This window comes from Phlebotomus papatasi, chromosome 1, assembly GCF_024763615.1.
Source record: "Phlebotomus papatasi isolate M1 chromosome 1, Ppap_2.1, whole genome shotgun sequence".
NCBI classification, from domain to species: domain Eukaryota; kingdom Metazoa; phylum Arthropoda; class Insecta; order Diptera; family Psychodidae; genus Phlebotomus; species Phlebotomus papatasi.
In genome coordinates, this window is record NC_077222.1 from 49,671,651 (window position 1) to 49,693,680 (window position 22,030).

The 22,030-nt window shown below is 33.7% G+C and overlaps 1 protein-coding gene across 2 annotated transcripts; it reads right to left on the reverse strand.

Annotated features, from left to right (window-relative positions):
• Window positions 1-16,466: 16,466 nt before the first annotated feature.
• Window positions 16,467-19,090, reverse strand: LOC129804847 (protein TAPT1 homolog). 2 transcript variants are annotated; one of them, XM_055852508.1, is made up of 2 exons: window positions 18,866-19,090; window positions 16,467-18,803 (listed from the first exon to the last, which is right to left on the reverse strand). In XM_055852508.1, exons 1-2 carry the CDS (start codon window positions 19,020-19,022, stop codon window positions 17,116-17,118), a joined length of 1,845 nt encoding a protein of 614 aa, XP_055708483.1. In that variant the 5' UTR covers window positions 19,023-19,090; the 3' UTR covers window positions 16,467-17,115. The 2 variants fall into 2 exon arrangements, with proteins under 2 accessions (XP_055708483.1, XP_055708491.1); XM_055852516.1 differs by having other exon boundaries at window positions 18,875-19,088.
• Window positions 19,091-22,030: the final 2,940 nt, after the last annotated feature.

The window sequence follows — 22,030 nt, forward strand, 5'->3', positions numbered from 1 at the left end:
AAGCTCTTTTATGTCGCTTATCTAGAATGATATTTACATAGAACTATGAGCAAAGGTCAGAAATAATGCATAATATGTATTTATACGAATTAAAAAATTTTATTATAAAAACCGGTCTAAGCTTTCTAGCGGAACACTGAGAATTACTCTATTAGTTTAACGAGCAAAATTTATTATTATTTGTTTTACATCTCAATAATCTATAAAGATGAAGATACATAAAGATACATATATAGACTTCACGAAGCGTAAGTAAACTTCTCAAAACAATATAATAATTAGTTAAAATATTTACATATTTATTGTTTATACGTGAACAAAAAGATATACTGTTTTAGAATAAACATTATAATATTGAAATATTAAATCTTTGGGAAATCTGTGCAAAAAAATGTTAGTTCGCTAGAGAATAAAGACTTTTGGGGGAGGAGGGTCACCAAAGAACAGAAGTCTCTTACCATTTAACAGCCAAGATGCTGAGAATTTGAAAAAAATGAATGGTGGAAACTGCTCTCTTAACAGTTAAAATAATAAACAAAAGTAGAACTTAAACATGTGATTGACAGTTGGGTTAAGAATTAATATAATTACTTATTATTTTAATGTACCGGGTTGTTGGTTATTTTTGTGCATTAGCTTATAATTTTTTTATTCGGTTTACACTGTGTATGAAAAAATATGTCTCTTTAATTTAGACGCTTCAATCATTTGCACCGGGCGGGATTCGAATTTAGAATTCTGATAGTCGTCATATCGAATTCTGATAGTTGGTCACACTGCCCAAGAGCCGAACGCACTTACCAGTTGCACCACGGACTCCCCCTCCCCCTCCTTAGTAATAAATAACACTTAAAATAATAAAATTTCTTTCATTTATTTTCAACCATTCATCCATATCGAAGTCGCGGACCTAGGACACCCAGAGCCAGATTAGCAGCCCACGTCTATCACTCCTCCGCCATTTTAGGAAGATGTTCGCTGTCAATAACGAGGCGCTCCAAGGCCAGATCCTGAATTTAATTCAAATACGTTGTCTTAGGTCTACCCCGAGGTCAAGGTGCCTCCGCAATGACTATTAGGTTTTCTGAGAAATCTTTCCTCATTCGCGCACTGAACACGAGCATAGGTTCATCATCATCATCATTTACAACCGCTTATTCCTATTGGGGTCACGGGCCCATATCATCAAGGTTAACAACTCACGCCTGTCAATCCTCCGCCACTTCAGGAAAATGTTCACGTTCAATCCTTCAGTTCGGCATTCGATTCGATACCATTAGGAACAAAATACATATTTCTCGAAGTAATCTAATTCTAACTCGACTTAAAATAGTATATGGCATAGAGCTATCGGTATAGGAGATGCATTTATTTTTGAAAATTCGGTCTTAACTCTTTAAGGAAAATAGGGTGACTGGTGAGAAAGAAACTTTTTTTTCTACGGCAGTCTAATGTTACGTTTTGCTCTAAAAGATCAGAAAAAAATCTTTTTTTTATCGTACGCTCAAATTTTGATCCTCTTGTTCTTAAAGGGTTAATCGACAAATCAACTGCAAAACCTTTTCAATGAATATTTTAAGTTCTTTTTATTTAAAAGTAAATAATTGTACGTAAGTAACTTTCGCATCAGCTTGCATGAAACTCCCCCTTTCGTACTTTCAGAATTTCAAGTAAAATTATCAGAATCATCTTCGAATTCATCCAATGCTAAATAACATAGGGGAGACCGGGGTAAAATTAGCCACCAAATGAAATTTTTCATTGCGTATAATTTGTACAAAAAATGTTTCTTTGATGTAGATAAATATTTCAATAAATAGGGAGGGAAATATTTAAAATAAAGAGTGGTTTCCTCAATATTCCTTCGCGCAGGCAAACTATTATAAGATATCACTATCTAATACTATAGGGGAGATCGGGGTAGAATTAGCCACGTATAGTATTAGATAGTGGTATCTTATAGTATGCCTGCGCGAAGCAATATTGAGGAAACCACTCTTTATTCTAAATATTTCCCTGACTATTTATTGAAATATTTATCTAGGTATGCCTCAAAGAAACATACCATATTATTAACAATCTTTTATTATAAAAATTATTACAATTATGTTATTTCTCTAGATAACTACAATGTTTCAGAAATCTATAAAAATAAGACGTTATAAAATGGTTGATTTTGAAGCAGTTTTATAAAATCTTGTATAGGACTTAGATAGCGCATTTTTTAATAGAAATTGTTTTTTCAGGGTCCTTCCAACGAGATAAAAGAAATATGAAGAAAATGAAATTACCCTTTCATTAAAGTTTTCCGCACTCCCCTAGCCTTCTACAGGGTCGTAGTGAATTACATTTCCTATCAAAATATATCACCTGCAAATTTCTTTCAATTACGACAAAAAGTAATAAAACAAATCAAGATGATTTACCCCATAAATTACCCCACACCAGTCAATATTTGCATTAATATGTTTGAAAACTTCCACACGAAAATTAGGGTAAGTGTGCCAAATTCCGGCCAACTTGCAATTCCGGCCACCGTACTGTTCTGTTCCTCGAATTTCCACGAATTTTAGTTTTTATATTCTCTAGAAATTATACAATGCAAAAGAATAAGAAAAAATATTGTTTCAACAAACGAGATTACTTGAAAGAGACATTCGAAGACTTACCGAAGGGCAAGGAACTATGAGAATGAAGGTGGGCGAAATAGGGCACCAAAGCAATGTCTATATTTTTATTCATTTTATTAAATGCATTAAATGTATTAAGAATGATTTTATAGTAAATAAAGACGATAAACTGTCTACAAGGTTCCAAGCAACACTGCTTAAGAAGAAGGAATAAAAAAAATAATTTGTATTAAAAATATTACATTTTAAACTTGAGACTTTGGCGCTTGCATGCAAATACCGAGATTTGGCACACTTACTCTATTTCAGCAAATTTATAGAGTGGTAAATTTTATATAAAAATGTCCTGATTAAAAATCTCTCTCTTTTGGGAAAAAATCCATTTTCTCACATTTTGCCTCAGATAACCCTACGGCCTATGCTATTGGGTCTCTAAATTTATAAAGCAAGTAAAAGCATAATATCTTGAAAGGTCTTGTTTAAAGTTTGGTTAAAACTTCATTTAAAGTTCCATATGCCATAATATCTATATATAATTCTACCTCAATTATTGCTCAATGGGTTTTTCTGTTGATCCTCCCAGAGGATTAAAAGCTCCAATTTTCCAAATGAATAGACATCATAGCAATGGAAACGATGAGGCTTTAAGTAAATTGATGGGAACCATTTAAGGAAGGTTCTATAGGCATACAAAAGATTTAACATCAAAGAAATGGATAAAACTTTTAATGATGAGAGAGTGACTTTGTACAAAGTGAGTGCAAAATTTCCCAATTAAGTTCGGGGGTTGTAGATCACGCGCTGAGCTTTCATTCATACCACGGACTTGGCTCCTTTATCAATGGGGATAAAGCATCTCGTGCGGTGACAAGCTTTTACGTCACAAAGCTCCCAGTGACGCTCTGTTGGTACAAATCAACAAGTGCCTCACCTGTTTAGTGCCCCTATGCTTCCCTCTCCCACTGAACCGTGTAGTGTCTTCTACAAATAGACTCCAATTCATAAAACAGGAGGGCGGTTTGAGTAGTTACGAATCTGGCTCAAATCCTGGGGACTTTATCACATATTTTTAGATAATATGAATCCTCAACACGTGTTTTCCTCATCACCTGTTACACCCTTTCATTTTCCTCCACTTTCATGGTGCTCCACTGTCAAATGATAAATGTGCTCTTTTTTTTCTATATATCCCCCTAGGAGGGTGGTTATATGGCTTAGAGGGATGGCTTGATGTAGTCTATGAATAGAATGGCAATGTGTGACTACCAAAAATAGACTATAGAGCAAATCAGTCAATAGCAATTACAGTGTCATCGATACAAATTGCGGCTCCATGGAAGTTGTGGCACTTGCTCACCACTTCTGTCCACAGAAATAGAATCAAATTGAAAATCAATATTACACAAGTTTTCAGTGAGACTGAAAAAGCTCGCTTTGGAAGCTCTCCACTGGGATGTCCTTGAGCCTTGGAAATTTCAACCGGCCGGTGCAACCATGCGCAGATAAAAGTACCCACGAAAATTTACCCAACATGACCTTCGACGAACTCATAAGGATATCCATTTTGATGCTCCAAGCACAAGGCTTTCTGTCTGAAATACCGGAAGTCCAAAAAGCAGGAAAAGTCTGGCCTTCCGCAGAAAATTGCGTCTCAGCCACGCGGATGGGACCCAAGTGTGAGCTTGTCTATTGCACGCAATTTGTCCCTGGAGTGGTGGCATCCAAGTCCTCACCATAGCAACGCCAATGTCGAAATCTTGAACTTGCTCACGATGATCCACCGTGTGTTTTTCGACATGAACTTGCGCAACTTTCCACACTGACGTCAATCGAGAAAATTCAGCTGACGTCATCATGAAATCACCGAGCAACACAAAGACGCATTTTTACTAAACGCACCCATCCACACCTCCCGGCACCCCTTCCCAACCACCCATTTTCCAAGCCGGAAAAAATCTCCCATGAGATTGTATTTGTATGACGCGTATATTTTGTGAATGAAACCACTTTCAGCCGGAGAGCTATACTCTTTCGGGATCACGTTTCGCCGGGGTTCATTTCCCACTGGGTATTTGCTTCGTTAGAATTTCTAGCTCGTGCTCCAGCATTCACGGAGAAATTTGATCAAGATACAAGATTAGTGGTTGGAATTTCAGAAAATTCAAATTTCTATTCCTCTATCGTTACCATTTCTTCACTTTCCACAGAGCTTTGGCTGTTACATTATGATAAGAACTTCTCAATAAACTGCAGACTTTAGACAAATATTTGGCTTTAAAGAATTGATTTTAATAACTATGTACGAGAGAAATAATGAGAAATTTAGGACTTTTCTTAAAAATTCTTTGAGCGATTGCATGGAATCGGGATATAGGGTAGAACACTCTATAGTTCAGAATCTGCCCAAGATAATTAAAACATAAGTTAAACATTTGATAACAAAATGAATAAGTGATAAATTCTCGATTTATCTGTAGCGTGAGAAATCAAATAATAATATTATGACATAGAAAATATAAATAAAGTTTAGTACAATGTAAGGAAAAATCTCTGTTTCCATTTAGATATGTGAAAAATTCCCATTAGAAGCAGGTTGTAAATTAGGCTATTTTACACCTTACCTCATTTTAAAGTAACCAAAATACCAATTCCAAAAGAATCTGGGGTGGAACGATAACTTTTCGACACTATAGAATCGATAGTATTGATAAATCTGTATCTGTTAGATTAAGTGATTATGATCGTAAAATTAATTTTTATTTTGGTCAAATGTGGGCCTAGATACAGGGATCAGGAGTGATACCAATTCCAGTTGTTTGTTTTTTATGCTTATCAAATAGAATAAGATTTGGGAAGTCGCTTCGTCTTCCATTATATAATTTCATATTAATGAAATTATTAGATGAGATTCTCAATAAACCTATCTAATATTCGTTACAATAAAAAAGCAGAAGAAACGTCTTGAGATAAGTTTTTCCAATGGTAGGTCACTGAAGACCGCAAGTTAATATCTCTTACCGGCTGACCTCTAGCCCGGTCTGAGAATAAGAGAGAATAAGTATAAACTGCTCTCATCCTTTGAGTTCTAGCAGTAAAAATTCTCCATAACGATTAATAAAATAATTCCATAAATCATTCATGGGGAAAAACAACTTGTAGACAAAGGTTTCGCTGTATACTAAATGAGGATCTATTCTAAGAAAACTATTTTTGCATTCAAAACTTTAAATGTTTTTTTTTCAAGTGGAAAAATAGCACAAAATAAACATACACAGAAAAAATATTTCGTAAAATTTGTCTGACAAAACTTTACGAACAAATGACTAAACTTTGCGAATTTTTTTTCTGTGTGATTACGAATATTTACGAAGAAATGTTTGTAAAAGTATAGAAAAAAGGCATTGAATAAATAAGGAGTAAAAAGTTAAAATTGATCAGTAACAAAAAATTTTAAACAGTGATATTATCGTCCAAATTTTGGCAAAGGAAAAATAAAAGGCTTTTCACTCTATATGGAACTATTTTAAATGTTAAATATATAAATTAGGCCCATTTTTGTAAAGATTTAAGTTTTTTTCTGACAATAATTAGATATTTTACTGTTCTCTTTTAATTTTTTACTGCCCATTTTAAATTTTTTACTGCTCGTTTGTTTTTTGCCAAAAAAAAAACTCGTCAAGTGATCATCTTACGAAAAATGATTGTGAAAAAAGTACAAATTTTAACGATCTTTTTTGTAAGTTATACGATTTAGGAACATTTTTGAAGTCCTCAGTATAGGAATTCACAAACATTTACGAACAATTTTATGAAATATATTTTTCTGGGTACAGAAGATGTTTTTAAGTAACAGCAGTGTAATAGAATCAAACATTTTAATAATATCGAGTTTCCCAAAGGTTTGTGCTGTTTTCATTGTTATTCAATGTTATAAGAAAAAATTAATTACGGTTCTTTAGGCCAAGAAGAGCTTTTTGGGCAAAGATTAGAATGGATAGTGCTTTGATAGAAGCTTAAGTATGAAATTTTCGATCGGTAAATAAAAGAACATGAGAGACAATGTGGTAAAACGAATATCATTGTTTTTTCTAAAGCCCTTTAAAGTCGTGAGAAGTGTTAAATATAATTTTTATTTAAAAAATTTACCACTCTTGGACACTAAATCATCACTGACATTAGATAATCCTTTTCAGTTTTTTTTTAAAGAAAAAATCATTATAAAATTTGAATGGAAAATCGTGTAGGAATAGTATTTTTCTGTACAATTTGCACAATCTTGTGAAGCTTTTTAGCTTGGCTACCCTTTTTCTAAAAATTGCCCAAAATTTGAACCTTTTACTTTAACACATAATACTATAGGCTCAGTAACTTCCCATTTTAAACAAGGAAATACAAAAGAAAAACCATGCATCCGTTTACGGTTTTAATTTAAAAAATGGTGTAATAAAACTAAATTGAATCAAAATTTATAGAAAAAAAATTATTTATTTATTTTAGATAGACATAAATGGTCCACCGTTCTTGCATAGTTTGATAAGAAAAAAATTTAAAAAAAAATGACAAGAATAATAATTTTTGTGATATTAATGTTAATAACTACGAGGACCGTAGTTAAAAAAAAAAAAACGTAATAAAAATGCACCGCCTCTCCCCAACAACTCCCGGAGCGTGGAAGAAGCATCCACACTGCGGAGAAGGGCTTTCCTAGGCGCTCTGCAAACGGACTAGCAGATTCTTCTAACACGGGTTAGAACAGTAATACAGCATATATAAATTGCATTGCAACAAATATCCCGATATACGATTAATAATAATAACTACGAGGATCTATTTTAGCCATTTTAGCATTTCATTTAATCTGGTGGAAATTTTTATAAATTTTATTTATTTGATTAAAAATTTAGTGCAATTCAAAGAGCGATTTGAAGCTCCTTGGAAATTACAAGGGGCCAACTCATTCTTTGGCGATTTTGAGATTTTATTGCACAGAAAGAGAATTTAATAAATTATCAGATGATAAAAGTCATTAAATTTCGTTATTAGAAAATTTTTTCACAATTTTACTCTTTAGCCGTACTCACTATGGCGCTGTTATCTTGTAATATCGTTATCTCGTTATCTCGTTATGTTCTCGTAATGTATTTTATAATTGAAAAATTATAACAAGATAACAGATTACGGAGATTACGAGATAACAACGCCATAGTGAGTACGGCTTTTATACTTGCTTGCTTAATTTTGTTTAAAGTTAAGGTACACAAAATAGATTTATCGTTCAAATTTTTGTGAAACTATCTCAAGCAAGTTAATCCCTTGTCATTCTAATTTTAGGAAAATTTGCGCATTATTTAGAATGACATGGGGCTAAATCATAAAAAAACATATTTTAAAAGATAAAAATATGTATATTTTGATGTTTATATTAATGCTTATAAATAGAAAAAAAGAAATAAATTGTTTTGTTCAGTCATTGACTTGAGATAATTATTTACACAAAGTTAAATCTTTCATGCTGGCTCCTGAAAAATGGCTGAAAGTGAGTTGGCTCCTTGTAATTTCCAAGGAGCGAAATGTTCATTTCCAATGGCTATTTTCAATGGTTCAACAAATTTTCTTATCAATTGTTAAACATAGACGTTGTTTCAGAAAATACTTCTTACCCGAGTGTTGTATCTGTACACTTTTGAACGTCGTTTAATGAATATTTGAGTAAGTTTTCGACTTTTTTAAAGCTCTTTCTTACAGTGAAGTTAAAGTCGGTCCAACAAGTTTTTTTTTACATGCTTTAAGACTAGAAAAAAGAAATCTTAAAAGTATAAATGCTTGAAAACCTTTTAAACTTTGAGAATGCTGCATCAACTTGGGCAATTACCTAATTTACGTTTTATGGTATCCAGACGATTCAGACAGATTATTCAGGGCATAAAGTGGATAAATTGTTTCTCTAATGAGAAAAGTTTAATGAAGAATCATCAAAGTTTCCAAATTATTGTAATTTCACCCTCTTAAGTCAATTTGACGGAATTTTTCTTAATTTTATTTATAGTCCATTCACAAATTCACTGAAACCCTCATTCACTATCTGAAGCCTTTGATCATTTTCTTCAGTAGTGTTCATCATAATGAAAGCTTAAAGCTCTGATTGAGCGAATACGGCTAAAAATAGTCCTTCCTGCTCTTGGTTGCTGAAATCAACACCCACTCTGAGGATATCCTAAATGCAATACAAATGATGTTCAAAATAGAATAGGGCCCCCAAATTGAATTATAATGGAGTGCATTTGAGCCCAGAATCCAAAGTGAGTCACCCATTATTCTCAGAGAGACAGAAATAATGTGGGAAAAGGGGTGGAAAAATTTGGGGGATGGTGTAGTCAACCAGGCGAGTTGGGGGACTTTTCCTGGAACACCTCCAAATACCATTGCAGTGGCCTGTTTGTGACTTTGACATTCATGCAAAGGGAAAGGTTACGCTCATCGATTTTTCCCACGAAAAGCCACACCGGTTATCCCCCTTTCTCCCTCCAAAATCCACCCCAAAAACCCAACCACGCAGGCTCCACAAATTCATTCATAGTCGAGTCCATGCAGCAATTAAAAAAAAGGCATTTCACCGTATCATGAATTTTCCTGGGATTTTTTTTTATTATTATTTCATTCATTCACTCTTCGCGAGCATTTTTATAATCATATTGGAAAATTCAATAAAAATGACCTTGTAAGGATAACTCTCAATTTACCACCAATTAACTCAAGGGAGCTATTTTAAGGCGGATTGTCAAGTTCTGCAGAAAAGCAAAAGCTCTTCCGCAATTTCTCTCCATTTCCTGCTGCCGCACATTTAATTGGAATTAAAGGCAGTAGAGCCTGGGAATGGAGCACAACCCCAGAGCTCTATCTTTAGCAATGGGGTGGGCTGATGAAAAAATCATGGAGCTTCTCTCTCTGCCTCTCCCCCCTCAGACAAGGGATGAGTTGTTGCTCACCGTAAAATCAATACTCTGAAGGTCACACACAGACTTTCATTCATGAATTTCTCCTCCAAAACCACCCGTATCCCCATCTCAGAAATTCCGCCAAACCACCCCCAACAACGCAATTGGTCCTTAAAATGTTTGGAACAAAAAAAAACACTGAAGAGTACTTTCAATAGGATATTCAATATTTTCTTTCATTTTATTTGTACACAGTAATTTTTCTCCCTTAATAATAAATTACGATCTTTCTTTTACACTTTATTTTTGCTCTTTTTTTTGTGTTTCCAGAGTAAAAAGCTTGAGTTTCATATTAATTCTGTATATATATATATATATAAAGCGTTTTATCCAATTTAGCGTCTTTTTTTTCTTCAGTTTTCTTTTCTGTACAATATATTAACTAATTATAACACAATTATCAAAAAGAAAATTCAACACACAGTGTAGAGAGAGAAAAGGTGGCAAAAAATGGGCAAGTTTTGATAGAAAGACAGATAACTAACTCACAGTGCACGTAAAGGGGGATATCACGCAAAAATAACATCTTAGTAAATTACAGGGTAAATAAATTTGTCCAATTTCTCACTGAATTATTTATGGAAATGGCAAAACAAATACCTTAACTAGAGTATATAGTAATAAAATCCTAAAGAAAACCTTTATTCGTCTATAATAAACTTTCATATTATACTAAATTTAGGAATAAAAAATAACATACGGAAAAAAATATTAAAATAACACAACACAGACTTCTAAACAATTGATTTTTTTATAATTTTGTATACGAGTAATTTCACCGAAGGACAGTCTTGTGCAATGAATAATCTAGGGTTAATGAGAAAGTTTCTTGCATTTCCCAAACTTCTTGCAGTTTTAATTAATTTTCTTAATTTTAATTAAATCATACAGACGCAGAAATTAATTTCAAAGTATTAAAAGAAATATTTCATGATACAAAATTATAATATTTTACATTTCGCATATAACCTTCTTTTTAACATTTTTTTATTAGCCAATAAAAGGAGTGAGATCAAGTGTTTTATCAGTAGGAATATGAAGGGATGATTAAATGTGCTACTCACGGTTCATTCAACCCGCAATCTGGTGATTTTTATACAAAAATAGCCAGATCCTGCGATTTTATCACTCACCGCTTATTTAAATATCAATTTTGTCGCCCACTGACAAATGGAAACCCATAATATTTCATTTTTAAATTTGATAATACACCTCAGGTACATATTATACCATTAAACGATATTCAAAGCCTTAAATAAGAATTTATGAATCACAAACTTGCCAAAATAATAATAAAAAAATATGAACTTATGGGCTTTAAACAGAGTCTTAACTCAGAAAGATGTTGTACCTTAATCACTTCCAGAAATATTAGTTGCGAACTTAAATCTTCAGAAATATTTCTAAAATCGTCTTTAATTTTGTCCCGAACTTTAACCCTCTAACGGTGTTTTCTTTAATATTCGAAAAAAAGTTCTAAAACAATGTTTTCTAGGATAATTATGATCCAATAAAGTCGAAAAAACCATCCATTCTTCATTACCTTTTTTAGTTTAGGCGCTAGGTGAGAAAATATAAAAATTTTTTGAAACTCTTTGCTTCTAAAATTCACATTTTTAGTTTTTTTCAATTTTTTTTAAATAAAATATACAAAGTAGAATGACATTATCTTTCAGTAAAAAATAAATATATTTTAGTCAGATAGGGTAAAGGCTCATAATTTGGTCCAGTCTGCTTCTAAGCATCGATATTCGATGTTCGAAGTAAATTTTTTCAATAAAAAAAAAATCCAAAAAACAGATCTCAATGGCTGAATTCTTAAAATTTTTAAATGAAAACTTTAGAAAAAATAGTTTAAATGTTATACTTTTATATGGTTAAGAGCTTGAATTAAATTATTTTTTCTATAATGCTGAAAAAACCTCTGAGAAAATATTATGTTTTTTAAGTCTTCTTGACCCACCTAACCCCATAAACTGCATTATTTTAACGAAAATTTCTGGCAATTAGAGGCTATTAAAAATGTATTTCATTAAAAATCTTTAAATTTAAAAGCTTTATTTCCATGGTCTCTATATAAAGTAAAAGAAACTTTCGTAAATATTTGGAATATAGACACAAATTGTGGACTCTTGTTTAGAAAAAAACTTACCTTTGAAATAAGGCTCTTTTGTCCTATTTTTTAAATAAAACTGGACTTTACCACAAAATAAGTTAGCTCGACACTAATAAATTGTGAAGCTAAGTTACATTATGATAAGCCTCAATTCCTTTTAAAAATAAGAGAAAGAAGCCTAGTTTCAAAGATACTCCAAATTAAAAACGCCCCACTTCCCCTTCTAACAAAATTTCTTCAATTTACTAAGTGTTTTCAGATTAGAATTTATACACATTGAGAACAATTTTCTTCAAAAAAATTTTTTTTTGTTTAAGGAATTTGCCTGAATTACGGTAAATCTTTGAAATAAGATCTTTTTTTTCTCCTAATTATTTAAATGGAAATGAACTTTAATAACAATTTAGCTCCGCAAACCAATTGTGAAGCTAATTTAGACAAGGCTCTGTTCCATGTAGAAAAAAGAGAAAAAAACCACCCTATTTCAAAAATGCTCCACTTCCTTTTAGAATGAAATGTCAATATTCTGTCAAAAGTTTGTACACTTTTAAGGCTTCTACACATTGGAGGAAATTTTTGTAAAATTTTTTGTTTCCCCAGTGCACATGCACACAATTTCCTTCAAAAAGCTATTTTTGACGAAAATTGCTCCCAATGTGTAGAGGTCTTATGCTAATATTTCAAAATTAATTAATTTGTGTAGGGTAAATTAAGCTAATTCAAAACCTGCTCCAAATGGAAATTTTTCGCTACTCCAAATGGAAACGTCATTGTTTTCATGATAAATACAGTACTAAATTATTATATTTATATGTTTTTTATACCACAGTTTCATTATTCAGTTAATTTTGCTCCAAATAAAGTGAAAATCAATTCATATTCACAAATTTTAATTTGTTAATTTCTCAGAAAAATTAAAAGTGTACCTTTTCACCAACGAATTTTTCATCGATCGACCATGTTTTCCAATGAAAAACACAATGACGTGACTGTTGTTTATTCGTTTTGTTTAACATTTATGTCATATTTCTAGCTAATTTTAGGTAAATTAAGTGCTAATCTTCAAATCAAAAAGGGTTTTTCTGAAGTGTCTGCAAATGCTTCAATAGGAAACCCCGGAAATATGATTTTTTCTTTTGGAGAGATTTTTTTATTGTTTTAGATGGGAAAGGTGAAAAGACCAGGAATAAGAACAAATCCTACACTCAGGAGCAACTTAACAAGGTTTTGAAAGCCTTTCGTCGCGGTTTCACTTACACTGCTTGTCTCCAATTAGACACTTTCCCTTGTCTCCATTTGGATTAATATGTTTCCAATAGAAGCATTTTACACTCGAGTATTTTTCTTTTATTTAAGAAGTATTCAAATTATATCTAAAGAATTTTCACTAAGGGTAGAATCACATTGACAGTAAAATGCTCACCGTATTTCGTTAATTTATGCAATTTCATTGCAATTCTTACGCAAATTCTCCATTACCGTATTACCTTATCTCATACTCGGTGACACTACACAGTAAAAAAAATTAACACTATTATAGTGTGTTTCACACCACTATTATAGTGTTAAATTTGGAAAAAGTGTTTAATTTAAAATTGTTAAATTTAAAGTTGTTGATTTTCAAGATGTTGAATTTGGAATTGTTGAATTTTTATGTGTAAATTCAAAAATTGTTGAATTCTGTTTATTGTTGAATTTTCTTTTCATTTCGAAGATTTTGATTTTTTTGCCTTTTTAGACATTTTTATTGGTTTTTCCTGTACTCGGGATCCCCCCTAATGCGAAATGCTTACACCTGAAGCTCGAATCATCACGATATAATTATTATGCATATAAATATTTGATGTTCTATATGACTTTTGCCCAATGAAAAGCATCTCGACTGAAGTATAAGTCTCTAAAGGAAATTCAACAATTTTTACACAACTTTTGTTTAAAAATTCAACAAATTTGGTTGAAATACACAAGGCTTCACAGTATAATAAAGTTAAAAATTATGATCAAACTATAATAGTGTTAATTTTTGATCATGTGACAAAAAATACCATAAAGTTGTGTATTTTTTCACAATATAATAATGTGAAAAACTGTAATCATACTATATTAGTGGTAATTTTTAGAATTTGTCAAACAGTTTTAAATCACCAAACATTGTTGAAAAATTTTTATGATTATAACAGTGAGAAATTCTACACAGATCGCAATTAAATAACTAATTTATTCGATTTCACACTATTATAGTGTTAAAATTTTACACATTTTCAAATTAAACATTGTTGCAAATTTTTCAACTATAATAGTGGTAATTTTCAATCACGTGACAATAAATTATTACCAAAATGTTGTGCATTTTTTAAACCTTTTTAAATTAAACAACTAAAATAGTCGATTTTGCACTATTATAGTTGTAAAATTTTACACATTTTTTTACTGTGTAGGTAAAAACAATATAAGAAAAATGAAGAAATAAAACGAAAATACGATGAACGGCGAGCAAAAAAAACTGTATGAGAAATTAATCGTACAGTTTTTTTGCTCATCGTTTATATCGTATTTTCGTTTTATTTCTTCATTTTTCTTATATTATTTTCACCTAGTGCCACCGAGTATGAAATAAGGTAATACGGTAATCAAGAATTTGGGCAAGAATTGCCAATGAAAATGCGTCAATTAACAAAAGGGACAGATAATCCTAACCGGCTTATATGGGTGAGATTCTTAATATGAGCTAACTTGGAATGCATGCAAATTCGATTTAGAGCTGAAGTTGTGGGACGCCATTCAGTTATCTTGAATCAAATTCGTGAAATTATACAAATTTTGTATTTAAACCAAAATGTCAAAGATTTGGATGGACTGACAGAAAAGTGATATATGGGTGTAACATAGACCAGAAAGTTCTCTATAATTTTGCCGTAGAACTTGATCTCATCAATTACTCAGAAGCCGAGATAAACGCGGTTTTTTTGTTTCTGAACTCGTTTTTTCGACCAGAACGCCCCAAGTGTTCATTTGATGAACTTCAACTATATGAAAGAATTGTTGTATTTTGTGAGACTTTCCATTTAAACCCCTATTTTAAGTGTCTTGGTCGAGTAGAGGCAGTCAAATTGGCATCTGAGTGATTTCAAAGCGTTATTATGGGAAAAATCATTTTTTTCACACTTAAACGGCAAGATCGGACAGATAGCGTAGTCTGAGCGGAAAATGATGTATGGACGAAATGTAGAGACAAATGTGCTCTACAATTATGTCGAAGTAATCATCAAAATCGGTTAAGCACGTGTCGAGATAATTGAGGTTATGTGATATTGAAATTGGTTTTTCGACTGTGGCGCCCCTGGTGTTGGTCCCACGAAGTTCAAATGTTCTAGAAAGTTGTAGAATTTGGTGAGATCTTTCATTTAAGCTCTCAGTCGTCAAAATCTGTCAAATAGAACCAGAGATATGATTTTTTGAATTTCGTGAACTTTGACCCCTCATATCTCCGGTTCTATTGAAACCACAGCGCGCATACGCACCATTTTGGAAACGTCCTAGACTGGACGGAATTTTAAGTTATATAACTTATAAAATTGAAAAATCTTCTTTTTAAAAATAGCGCCCCTAGCGGTAGTTTTACGAACTTGCGATGTTAGAAGGAGAAGTGGAATTTCATGAGAGCTTTCCAAAAAGCCCTCACTTTTTAAATTCTGACAATTAGAACCGGAGTTATGGGCATTTTAAGAATTTTTTTTTGGACCCTTATAGCTCGGGTCAGGGGGGTCGGGGGACCTTAAGTTTGGTATTGGTGGAAAGCTCTAAGGCCCAGCTATGACATACTAAAATTTGAGTCCGCTCGATGCCACAGGGGCGGAGCTATTGAGAAAACAAAAAAGGGGGGTCTTCAAAATGGCGGAAGGAGGGGTGGGGGGTGGGGGGTCTATGCACCAAGTTGCAATTTTCATGCGATATGTAAGCTTTGCCGGAAACCGCAAGTCGATATCTTTTTTAGTTTAGAAGCTATTAAGCTCCAAAGAGCGGCCGGACGGACGGACGGACGGACGGGAACGGTTTTTAGCCATCCGTATATTCGTGATCAGGAAGTGTCAAAACACATTCTGGCAAAATTTGGGGCCGATCGGAGGACATGAGATTTTGTTAGGATTATAGTAGGTGAGATTGTTAAGAATCTCACCTAATACGATGAAGCTTTGACGATGACTGGGAGCATTTTACTGTCAATGTGATTCTGCGCTAAACAGTAACATTCTAGAAGAGTCTAGGAGCAAATTTATGTAATTCTCTTCAGAAAAAATATGAATTTATGTGTTGAATCTTCTTTCAAAGTTAAAGCGTATGGAAATGGTTTTGAATTAGGACATTTACCTTAAATTTTGAATTTTTTACTGAGCAAAATTTTGTGCCACCTTCGTATTTTTTTTAAACTTTATTTCGGTTTTACTTATCAAATGTTTTATCTAATGCCGGCTTCAGACTGGAGGTTTAGTCCAGTTCCCGAAGGTTTCAAAAATCTAAATAAGAAGCAATTTTATTGATTTTTTTCAAAATCTAATGGATCATTTGCCCTTAATATCCACTTCTAAACAACATTTCCTAAAAAAAAATCGTTCCTGGTAAGGAATTAGAGGAGTTAATCCAGATGGCTAAGCCTTAGGTCTGAAGCCAGTATAAGATTCTTTATTATTTCATTTTGTCAAATTTACGAAAGAAAAAGATAAGTAGTTTACATTCATCCCTTTTTTATTTCATTCAATAAAATTTGAAAAGGTGAATATTTAGGAAAACAAATGTATTTTTGTCAAAATTCCAATTGATTCCAAAAAAAAAAAAAACAAATTAGCCAACGAACTTTCACATCAACCCAGAAAGACATCCCTTGTACGAAATTGCACAAGAATATATGTTGTGCTCGTGAATAACGTCGTACTTTAATGAAAAGGGGTAGATGGATATTTTTAGATCATATTTCTCCAATTTCTCAACACAAGTTGCACGCGAAAACATGTGATTTTTTTTCTTTTTCAAAATCAAAGAGAACACACAGAGACAGTATAATCAAAAATTTCATAATTCAATAGGGTGTGCGCAATTTTCCTCTTAAGCGCTATTTCTGTCCAAGAGATTTTTTTATGGTGAATTTTTTAATATAAGTACTGTATTCTGGAAAAAGGGTTTTCTTTTTCAATAAACAAAAAGATTCCTTTGGCACTTTTTCTTCTCTCTTTTTTCTTTTTAAATGAATGAGGAGAAGCTTTTGAAGGAATTGCAAAACGAAGTGTTTTTTTTATCAAAGCATTCAATGATAATGTGATTACCTGTATGGTTGCATGATATTTGGGATTGTGCCTTTTGCTTGGGAACTTCAATTGGGTCACGTTCTCTCTCCATTGGTCGTTCCATTGGGGCTGAGGGAAGTTCCCTGAAGTACACTCTGGATTGATGGTTCTGATTCAGATCTTTTGTGTGTTCGCGTAGTAACGGCTTCTTCGCTGGATTCATCATCTTCCCTCCGTCCAATGCCCCTCTTCTGGAGATCCGGAACACTACGTGTCATGGAGAAGTCATCCTGGAAGACTTCATCTGAATCATTGAGGAGATTCTCATTGAGGCAGACACCCTCCAAGTCGACATCGCTATTGGAAAAGAGAGCTGTTGCACCCAAATTTGAGTCTTCCTGCATCTTCTCCACTCCCGGAGAGGATTTCTTCTCCGGAACCCCATCGATGGTCTTTGAGCGCTGCAGAGGGAAATTGTGGACAGGGGATGTGGCTGTATCCGTGACATTGCGTCCTTTGGGCACTTGTGGCGTTGCTGGAACATTCTTCTCTTCCTGATGCTTTCGCATCAGATCACAGGCTTTGCCCAGGGCTACAATCATATTCAGCACACGTAGTTGGACCAGAACGAGATACCCAAGGACAAAAAGGATCACTGAAGCCCAGGATTCGAAGGTCAGAGCATTGTACACTGCTTTGATGAGGACGACGCTCAAAGGAAAGGGAATGAAGCCCATTCGACGTGCCACGAGATCACTGTGGTCAGAAAATGCGTGCTTCTGACGAGTCTGAGTCATGTCATAGGCCAGACTCAGGGTGTATTCCTTGTAAACTTCCACGGGAAGTTCATTGAATCTGCAGATGAAGGCATGCTTTAAGGCATCAATGAAGAACTCAACAATGAACACATAGGCACAATCGGGCAACATGAGGAGGAACTGTTCACCCTCCCAATTGAACTCCTTCATGGTCTGGATCACCACAATCAGGAGGAGCATCGACAGATGAAATCTCTCCCGGACATCGCTGCATGTGAGCTGAAACAGATTATTCTTGTCGAATTTCTTAAAAACACTCCCCTTGAGTTCCACAAAATTATTGGACAGCATGATGGTCAGCAATCCCTTGTTGCTGGAATTGATGGCAACATTGAGCGTTGTGGCTTGAAACATTATCAGGCCACTGTGGACAATGACATAAATCAGAGCAAAGCAGAAGTGAGGGATGATGCCCAGATGCTGCCGACGGCTCGTTTTGGGTTCTGTGGCTGTCCAGAAGAGTGCATCGATGGCATCTTGCCCAAAAGCTGACAGCAGTCGATCGCCAACTTCCAACATATTGTAGAAGATGTACAGCTTAATAATCGACTGACTCTTGATGATGTGATACATTCGACTCGTATCCACGAAGCTCAGCATCAACATGGTACAAATTAACCAGATTGATCCCTTCAACAAATCACAGACTTCCGCTGGGGCCAGCAATCTCCGTTTTCGCCTCCGCAAACCGAAACAGCTGGCAATGGGCCGATAGATAATGGCCCACAGAGCCAGGATGTACCTCACGGGCAAAAATGTGTGGATATACAGGAAAGAATCAGCACACTGAAGTACCCCATAATAGATAAATGATTCCACTTCCCGTGGAATCTTCATGAAGGCATAGATTTTCTGCCTCCGGGCACTGTAGCGCTCCTCATCGTGCTCCAGCATGTAACCCCGTGTGAGTTCGACTTTGAGAAAATCATAGAGGGATGCCTGTTCGGTGGATTTTCCACCAGGACCTATCAAACAGAAAGCATGAGAAAATCTCTAAATAGAAAAAGGAGACACCTTGGCGACTGACCTTTTGCACCAGAAATATCGCCATTTTTTGCACTTTTTCCGTCCACCTCATCCAGCAAATCTTCCAGTCGCGGATCCGGGTAGGACAACGGAATAGAGTCACCGCGAAATCTGAGCTTTTTCCTAATGGGAGTACTCGTAAAATTGGTCTGAGACATTTTTCGTGGCGGATAAAAAGAGAACAAAACACAAATAAAAACACACCCACTGACAATCAGGGTGACAACTTAACGATTGACGGAAACCCAGTAGACCAGCCGAAGCAATATTGGCTATACTCCGTAAGAGAATTGGAATAAAGAATAAAACAGAAATACGAATATTTTGCAGCATAAATTAATATGAAAAGAATAATTGTTCTATTCTAATGTAAAATGGAAAATATTACTTCTGAACATTTTTTTAGCACATGACTGTTCTCAAGTGCTTTTACATAATCAACTTTTATTTATTATATTGAATTCGACAGTCGTATAAATTGAAATGAGAAAGAAGCCTATTTTTGTTCTTATTTTTGTTCTTTTTGTGTTGTATAAATCATACACTAAAATTTTCTTGACGAAGTCAAAGTTGACTGCAAAGCTATTATAATACATAATTATAATAAATATTTTATTTATTATGTACCGGCTCGTGTTTTGCCATATACTGCAAAAATAATACAACTTTGTTCCAACTCTGTGCCATAAGATGTTTTTGTTTAACGGCCTTGCAAATGGCTCTGGCCGCCGCGCGCCCGTAAACCCCATAATGATGATGATGATGTTTAATGGTCTCTACTCAACACACTAGTAGAAATTTCTTTAAAAAATGCTTTTTAAAGAAAATTTCCCACAGAAACATTAGAATTTAAAAAAAAGGCAATTTTTGACGAAAATTGCTTCTAGTGTGTAGACACCGCTTCAACGAAATTGATAATTTTGCTGAAACTTTACAAAAATTCCACAAGATAACTCTAATAAAACGACAAATGATTACGCATTGCCCATACCCTAAAAATTATTTGTGAGAACGTTGGACGCTGCCGGTGGCATAGCCGTCTTGTACGTTTTCTAAAAGGTTAAGAAGTATATCCTGTTGGATGGCACCACTTGTGGTACCATAACTGCAATAATGGCGCGAAGCCATTGCCGGATGTGCCAGATGTGTCAGTGAGAAAATTGCAAGGCAAGTCACTTAGTTGAAATTGGACTACTGAAGTGGACACATCGCGGCAAGTGCAAAATCCCTAAATTATTAAAATTTTAATTACCTGATAAAACTAACATTAAAATCAAGTGAAGTAATTATAGTGAAGTAATGACAGTGAATTATAAAATAAAAGGACGTGAAATTTAAACCCAATAAGTGCATAACAAATAACCTGAGCCCTCGGACGGCGACAAGGAGAGATTATTCATTAATCTATTCTCCCTACAAATTCTAGGTGAGTTACTCTCTCCTCAAGCCACAATATATCCCAAGTAGATTTAAGAAATTTTTAAATCCACGAGGTTCAACCGATCCAAAAGTGGTTGGTTTGATTCCACATACCTTGAAGGCTAGTTCGATTTCACGATGCTGCCAGCCATGAAAAGACAACCTAGCTCTAAGGTTCTTACACGTGATTAATTCGACGGTTCCATTCCATATTATTCTATGTCGACTTAGAATAATATTACTCCGGGAGATATGTTATTCCTTGGACCGAGATCTACAACTGGTGAAAATTTTGAAAATTTTATGGTTATCCGGCGTTCGGGTAACGAAATACAGTAGAGTCTCTCAAATCTGAATCTCTCAAATTCGAACGACGTTTGGATTCGAAATGTCAATTGTGGGGTAATGTTAAAAAAAAACGTATTCTGGATGAATGAAAATCATATTTATGTGCTTCTTCCTGACTGTTTATGTACATTATGATCGTATAAAAAGAAAAGAAAGTATGTTACCACTGACTTGTGAGAAAGTACGGGAATTTAACCCTCTAACGGTAAGTTTACTTCTGGTATTACTTCAAGTAGGGTTATAGGACTAAAGTATCGTACACATGGTAGTGTATCATTACCAGTAAATGAGGGAAAAACAAAATTAACCCTCTAACGGGTAAGGCCGCCTCCAGACGGTCTTCACAAAAATCACATTTACAGCGTCAATAAAGGTTTTATTTATTTAAAAGTGCTATAGAGTCCTCGGTAATAGTCTTATAAACATCTCTTAAAAGTTTGAACTCATTTTGACTCTTCGTCTTGTTGCTATTCCCAGTTTTGTGTGACAGGTCAGAGAAAAAGTAACAAAAAATATTTGTGCAAAAAAACTAATTTCCAAATTCCCTAAAAATACCGATTTAAAGTTATTTGACTAAAATAAATTTATTTTTTACTGAAAGATATGTCATTCTACTTTGTATATTTTATTTTAAAAATTTGAAAAAACTAAAAATGTGAATTTTAGAAGCAAAAAGAGTTTCAAAAAATTTTTATATTTTCTCACCTAGCGCCTAAACTAAAAGAGATAATGAAGAATGGATGGTTTCTTCGACTTTATTGGATCATAATTATCCTAAAAAATATTGTTTTAGAACTTTTTTTCGCATATTAAATAAAACACTGTTAGAAGGTTAATTCAAAGTACAATTTAATCTAACATAAATTTCGTTAGTTTTGAAAAAATCGTTCGAATTTGGGAGGTGAGAAATGTCAAAAATACAGTTCTGTCTCTCTATATGCACACTCTCTATATGCACAGCTTTTGTGTCGGTTGCATTCAAAATCAATTTGTTTACATTTTGACAAAGTAATAAAGAAAATTATTTTCTTGGTAATTAATTTTTCTCGTTTTTAATTATCTTAATTTTATTTTTTCTGTCTCATATTATAGTTAAAATAACACGAGAAATTCTAGAACAATAAAAAAATAATAATTTATTAAAAGAAGGAGAAAAACCGTTGGGAATTTCAAAAAAAGTTGTGCATATTCAGAGAGAGAACTGTCAAAAAAAGTACCCAAACTGTGCATATAGCGAGACAGCACTGTACCCCCCGAGCGTTCGAATTTAGGAGACTCTACTGTATATGGCTTTTTGCCGATACATAATAAATAATCTTCTTCTTTTTCTTCGGTTTAAAGTTTTAGGCCAGACGTTCTGACAACGTCACACAGCCTATAATAAATAATAATTAATAAT

Excerpts from the sequence above, each read along its gene's own strand:
- LOC129804847 (XM_055852508.1), bottom strand. The coding sequence starts at position 19,022 with ATGTCTCAGACCAATTTTACGAGTACTCCCATTAGGAAAAAGCTCAGA. Across the intron at positions 18,804-18,865 it reads CGATATTTCTGGTGCAAAAG|GTCCTGGTGGAAAATCCACC; the intron begins GTCAGTCGCCAA and ends TCTGTTTGATAG.